At 71.5% G+C, this 6,000-nt stretch overlaps 2 protein-coding genes across 2 annotated transcripts in view; one reads left to right on the top strand and one right to left on the bottom strand.

The window, feature by feature from the left end:
* The window catches only part of NOSIP (nitric oxide synthase interacting protein), a 4,140-nt gene extending 216 nt beyond the window's left edge, over window positions 1-3,924 (bottom strand). The window contains exons 1-5 of the mRNA XM_069774770.1: window positions 3,695-3,924; window positions 3,510-3,588; window positions 3,317-3,422; window positions 1,788-1,870; window positions 582-729 (exon numbers count right to left, since the gene is read on the bottom strand). Of these exons, the coding sequence (XP_069630871.1) occupies window positions 582-729; window positions 1,788-1,870; window positions 3,317-3,422; window positions 3,510-3,579 (407 nt within the window). The 5' untranslated portion in view covers window positions 3,580-3,588; window positions 3,695-3,924. The remainder of the gene's footprint in view (window positions 1-581; window positions 730-1,787; window positions 1,871-3,316; window positions 3,423-3,509; window positions 3,589-3,694) is intronic.
* A 1,135-nt stretch (window positions 3,925-5,059) lies between these two features.
* Window positions 5,060-6,000, top strand: part of PRR12 (proline rich 12) — a 39,411-nt gene continuing 38,470 nt past the window's right edge. Inside the window, 1 exon segment of the mRNA XM_069774817.1 lies at window positions 5,060-5,426. Coding sequence (XP_069630918.1) covers window positions 5,341-5,426 — 86 coding nt within the window. The 5' untranslated portion in view covers window positions 5,060-5,340.

Here is a 6,000-nt window from a genome sequence, read left to right as displayed (position 1 = left end):
ATATCCTCCTGCCCCACAGCCCCCCAACTCCCCTATTGCCCCCCCAACTGCCCTCCTACCCCACAGGCCCCCCCAAACCCCCCTCCGTGCCCCCCACCCTCCCCTCCTTCCCCCCAGGCCCCCCAAACATCCTCCTATCCCCCAGCCCCCCAACTCCCCCCCTTCCCCTCCAGTCCCACATCTCGCCCCCCCCAGCCCCACATCTCGCCCCCAGCCCCCACATCTCGCCCCCCCAGCCCCACATCTCGCCCCTCCAGCCCCACATCTCCCCCCCAGCCCCACATCTCGCCCCCCAGCCCCACATCTCGCCCCCCCAGCCCCACATGTCCCTCCCAGCCCCACATCTTGCCCCCCCAGCCCCACATCTCCCCCCCAGCCCCACATCTCCCCCCCTCCAGCCCCACATTCCCCCCCCCCCCAGCCCCACATCTCCCCCCCCCAGCCCCACATCTCGCTCCCCCCCAGCCCCACATCTCGCCCCCCCCAGCCCCACATCTCCCCCCCAGCCCCACATCTCGCCCCCCCCAGCCCCACATCTCCCCCCCAGCCCCACATCTCGCCCCCCCAGCCCCACATCTCGCCCCCCCCAGCCCCATACCAGCACTGCTGCCCCCCCGGCCGCCGAGGGGGCTCTCAGCCTGCAGGAACCCCCGCAGCGCCGCCTCGGCCCCCGCCTTCCCCCGCTGCTCCCGCTCGCGCCGCCGCTGCGCCCCGCTGCCGCTCGTACGCCTGCGCCCCCCCCCCAACACCGGGCTCAGCGCCGGGGGGGGGACACACACACGTAACACCCCCAAATAGGGGGAGGAACCCCCCCAAACAGCGGGGGGAACCCCCCGAAACGCCCCCGGGAACCCCCTGAAATGCCCTGGGGAACCCCCTGCCCAGCCAAATGCTGCGGGGGGACGACCCCCCCCCCAAATCTCCTCGGCCCCCCCGGGTGTCTTCCCCACCCCCCCCCAGTGTCACCCAGTACCCCCTGGGACCCCCCCAAACCCCTGGGTGCCCCCTCCAGCCCCCTGCCCCCTTCTCCCTACCCCCTGGGTGCCCCCCCAAACCCCTGGGTGTCCCCCCCCCAGATCCTTGACCCTCTTCTCTACCCCCTGGTTGCCCCCCCAGGCTTGTACCCCCCGCAAACCCCTGGGTGCCCCCCCAGCCCCATACTGCCCCCCCCAGACCCTGGGTGCCCCCCCCCCAGACCTGTAAACCCCCCCCAGATCCTCGGGTGCCCCCCCAAAACCCCTGGGTGCGCCCCCCCCCCCCCCAGATCCTTGTCCCCTCTTCTCTACCCCCTGGGGTGCCCCCCCCAGACTGGTACCCCCCCCCAGACCACTGGGTGCCCCCCCAGACCTGTAACCCCCCCCCCAGATCCTCGGGTGCCCCCCCAAAACCCCTGGGTGCCCCCCCCAGACCTATACCCACCCCCAGACCCTTGGGTGCCCCCCCAAACCCCCTGCCCCCACTCCCAAGTGCCACCCCCATACCCCCCACCCACCCCCTGGGTGCCCCCCCTAGACCCCTGTGCCCCCCCCCCCAGACCCCTGGGTGCCCCCCCAGACCCCCTGGGTGCCCCCCCCAAACCTGTACCCCCCTCCTCAGACCCCTGGGTGCCCCCCCCAGACCCACACTCCCCCCCCCACACCCCCCTTGGGTGCCCCCCCAGACCCCTACCCCCCTCTCCCTGCCCCCTGGGTGCCCCCCCCCAAACCCCTGCCTGCCCCCCCCTCACCCCTTGGTTGCCCCCCCCCCACCCCTTGGTGCCCCCCCAAAATTTGGGTGCCCCCCCCCACCTTGGTCTGACGGGCGATCTCTTTCTTGCGGTGCAGCAGGGTACCCCAAAATCGCCTCCCGCTCGTACAGGAACCCGTCAGGCCTGGGGGGGGGGACACGGGGGGGGGCTGTCCACGACGAGGGGGGGGTCCCCCAATTCCGGGGGGGGGTTGGGGACCCCCCCCCTTAATCCCGGGGGGGGTGGGGACCCCCCTCTGCCCAATTTGGGGGGGACGCAGGAGTGTGGGAAGCCCCTGGAAATGGGGGGGGGGGGGGGGGGCGGAAGAGGCTGGGGGGGGGGGCCTGAGAGTTGGGGGGGCCTCAGGGGGGGGTCCTGGGGTCCCGGGGGAGGGGTCAGGGGTGTCTTTGGGGGGGGGGTCGTGGGTTTGTGGGTGCCCAGGTGGGTTGGGGGGGTTCCTGAGAGTCAGGGGGGGTCTCTGGGGGGGACTGAGAGTTTAGGGGGGTCCTGGAGCGGTCGGGGGGCTCTGGGGGGGGATTAGGGGTGTCTTGGGGGGGGTCAGGGGTTTCAGGGTGCCCGAGGCGGGTTGGGGGGGTCCTAAGAGTTGGGGGGGGGGGTCTCTGGGGGGGGTCTGGGGGTCCCAGGGGGGGTTCAGGGGTGTCTTGTGGGGGGGGGTTGTGGTTTGTGGGTGCCCCCAGGTGGGTTGGGGGGGGTCCTGAGAGTGGGGGGGTCTTTGGGGGGGGGACTGAGAGTATAGGGGGGTCCTGAGGGGGTCGGGGGGGGGGGTCAGAGGGTCCAGGGTGTGTTGGGGGGGGGGGGGTCATGGGTTTGGGGGGTGCCCCAGGCAGGTTGGGGGGGGGGGTTCCCTGAGAGTCGGGGGGGGACTGAGAATTTAGGGGGGTCCTGGAGGAGTCAGGGGGAGTCGGGGGGCTCTGGGGGGGGGTCAGGGGGTCCCGGGGGGGTTCAGGGGTGTCTTGGGGGGGGTCGTGTGTTTGGGGGTGCCCCAGGCAGGTTGGGGGGGGTCCTAAAGCTGGGGGGGGGGTCTCTGGGGGCGGTCGTGGGGTCCCGGGGGAGGGGTCAGGGGGTGTCTTGGGGGGGTCATGGGTTTGGGGGTGCCCCAAGCGGGTTGGGGGGGGCCTAAAAGTTGGGGGGGGGTCTCTGGGGGGGTCCGGGGGTCCCAGGGGGGGTTCAGGGGTGTCTTGGGGGGGGTCATGGGTTTGGGGGTTGCCCCAGGCGGGTTGGGGGGGGCCCTAAAAGTTGGGGGGGGGTCTCTGGGGGGGTCCGGGGGTCCCAGGGGGGGTTCAGGGGTGTCTTGGGGGGGGGTCATGGGTTTGGGGTGCCCCAAGCGGGTTGGGGGGGGCCTAAAAGTTGGGGGGGGTCTCTGGGGGGGGTCCGGGGGTCCCAGGGGGGGTTCAGGGGTGTCTTGGGGGGGGGGGTCGTGGGGTTTGTGGGTGCCCCAGGCAGGTTGGGGGGGGGGTCCCTGAGAGTGGGGGGAGGGCTGAGAATTCGGGGGGGTCCTGGGGGTCCCGGGGGGGGTCGGGGGGTCCCTGTTGTTTTTTTTTTTTTTTTGGGGGGGGGGGTCTTTCTCACGTGACGACGGGGTCGCGGCAGGGCTGGAGCGAGAGGCAGCAGCAATCGAAATCCTTCACCGCGTCGCGCCCCACCCGCACCCGCTGCGTCCCGTAACCGGAGGCCGCTGTCGGGAGGCGACACGCGACATGTCACGACATGTCGCGACACCCACCCCCCCCCCCCCCGTGTCCCCCCCCCTCCGGCGGCCCACCCGTGTCCTTCTTCTTCTCGTGGTAGGTGTACACGGCGCCGGCCGTGCAGTTCTTCCCGTGACGCGTCATGGCGGCTTCCTGCGGGGCGGGGTGACGTCGTGAGGACGTCATAAAGACGTCACAGCGCCGGGATAAAAAAGTTTTACCCGGTTTTTTCCCCCCCCCCGCCCCCCCCCGCCCTCACCTCCCGGCGGCCGCCCCGCTCCTCCCGCCGCCACCCGGAAGCGCCGCCACCGGAAGTGGTCGCAGGGAGGTGGTTCCGGTTCCGGTGGCGCCCCGCGCGCAAAAAAAAAAAGTAAGTTCCGGCTCCCGCCACTGCGGCGCCGGAAGTGACGCGGAGCGCTTCCGGGTGCGGCAGCGAGAAGGGGCCGGGTGGGGCCCGCAGGTCGGTTCCGCCCCCCCCAGCGGAAGCTCCCAGTTCCCCCCAGTGCCTCCCAGTAGCTCCCAGTTCCCCCCCAGTACCTCCCACTTCCCCTCAGTACTTTCTAGTTCCCCCCAGTACCTCCCAGTTCCCCCAGTACCTCCCAGTTTCCCCCCAGTACCCCGTAGTTCCCCCCAGTACCTCCCAGCTACCTCCCAGTTCCCCCCCAGTTACCTCCCAGTTCCCCCCAGTAGCTCCCAGTTCTCCCCCAGTACCTCCCAGTTCCCTCCCAGTACCTCCCAGTTCCCTCTCAGTACCCCCCAGTTCCCCCAATACCTCCCAGTACCTCCCAGTTACCTCCCAGTTCCCTCTCAGTACCCTCCAGTTCCCCCCAGTTCCCTCCCAGTTCCCCCCAGTTACCTCCCAGTTCCCCCAATACCTCCCAGTTCCCTCCCAGTATCTCTCAGTTACCTCCTAGTTCCCCCAGTACTTCCCAGTTCCCTCCCAGTACCTCCCAGTTACCTCCCAGTTACCTCCCAGTTTCCCCCAGTACCCCCCAGTTCCCCCCCAGTACCTCCCAGTTGCCTCTCAGTATCCCCCAGTTCCCCCCAGTTCCCTCCCAGTTCCCCCCAGTTACCTCCCAGTTCCCCCAATACCTCCCAGTTCCCTCCCAGTATCTCTCAGTTACCTCCTAGTTCCCCCAGTACTTCCCAGTTCCCCCCAGTACCTCCCAGTTACCTCCCAGTTACCTCCCAGTTGCCCCCAGTACCCCCCAGTACCTCCCAGTTGCCTCTCAGTATCCCCCAGTTCCCCCCAGTACCTCCCAGTTCCCTCCCAGTTCCCCCCAGTTCCCTCTCAGTACCCCGCAGTTCCCTCCCAGTTCCCCCAGTACCTCCCAGTTCCCCCCCAGTTCCCCCCACCACAACCCAATCCCACTCCCCCCCCCCCTCCCAGTTAATCCCAGTTCCCCCACTCCCCAGGCGAACGCCCCCCCACCCCCGTAGCCCCGCCCCTCTCCCCTCCGCCCCGCCCCTCCGCTCTCCCGCCACCCGCCTCGCCCCGCCCCCTCTCCCCCTCCCCTCCCCTCCCGCCTCGCCCCGCCCCTCGCCCCGCCCCTTCCCTCGCCGCCTCGCCCCGCCCGCCGCCGCCTCCCGCCGCGCGGTGCATTGTGGGAGGAAGCGGCGGCGGCGCGGCCCCGCCAGCCAACATGGCGGCTCCGTGAAGCGCTTCCCCCCCCCCCCCCCCGCCGCCGCCGCCTCCTTCCTCCTCCTCCTCCTCTTCCTCCTCCTCCTCCGCCTCCCCCGGCCCAGCCAGACCGGCCCGGCCCCGGGGGGGCGCCGCCGCCGCCGCGGGGGGGGGGTCCCGGCCCGTCCCGGCCCGTCCCGCCCCGCCCTGGCCTTCCCGTCCCGTTCTCCTCCTCCCCCCCCCCCGGCCGTTGTTTCCCCCCCCGCCGGGCCGTCGCCGCCTCCATGGACAGGAATTATCCGGCCGCCGGTTTCGGGGACCCGCTGGCCGCCGGGCCCGGCTGGACCTACGAGCGTTCCGCTAAGGCCAGGTGAGGGGGAACCGGTTAAACGGGGGGCTGGGGGGGCGCTGGGGGAGCGGGGAGTGGGGTGCTGGGGGCCCGGTGTACCGGGGAATGGGGGGTGGGGGGAGCGGGGTGTTGGGGGCCCGGTGTACCGGGGACTGGGGTGCTGGGGGAGTGGGATACTGGGGTCCCGGTGTACCGGGGACTGGGTGCTGGGGGAGTGGGATACTGGGGTCCCGGTGTACCGGGGACTGGGGTGCTGGGGGAGTGGGATACTGGGGTCCCGGTGTACCGGGGACTGGGTGCTGGGGGAGTGGGATACTGGGGTCCCAGTGCACCGGGGACTGGGGTGCTGGGGGACCGTTGCACCAGGATACTGGGGTGCTGGGGGACCGGGGACTGGGGTGCTGGGGGAGTGGGATACTGGGGTCCCAGTGCACCGGGGACTGGGGTGCTGGGGGATCGTTGCACCAGGATACTGGGGTGCTGGGGGACCGGGGACTGGGGTGCTGGGGGAGTGGGATACTGGGGTCCCAGTCCACCGGGGACTGGGGTGCTGGGGGACTGGAGATTAGGGTGCTGGGGGAGCGGGATGCTGAGG

This window comes from Haliaeetus albicilla, chromosome 32 (assembly GCF_947461875.1).
Source record: "Haliaeetus albicilla chromosome 32, bHalAlb1.1, whole genome shotgun sequence".
In the NCBI taxonomy this organism is placed as follows: domain Eukaryota; kingdom Metazoa; phylum Chordata; class Aves; order Accipitriformes; family Accipitridae; genus Haliaeetus; species Haliaeetus albicilla.
This window is presented reverse-complemented; position numbering and strand designations above follow the sequence as displayed.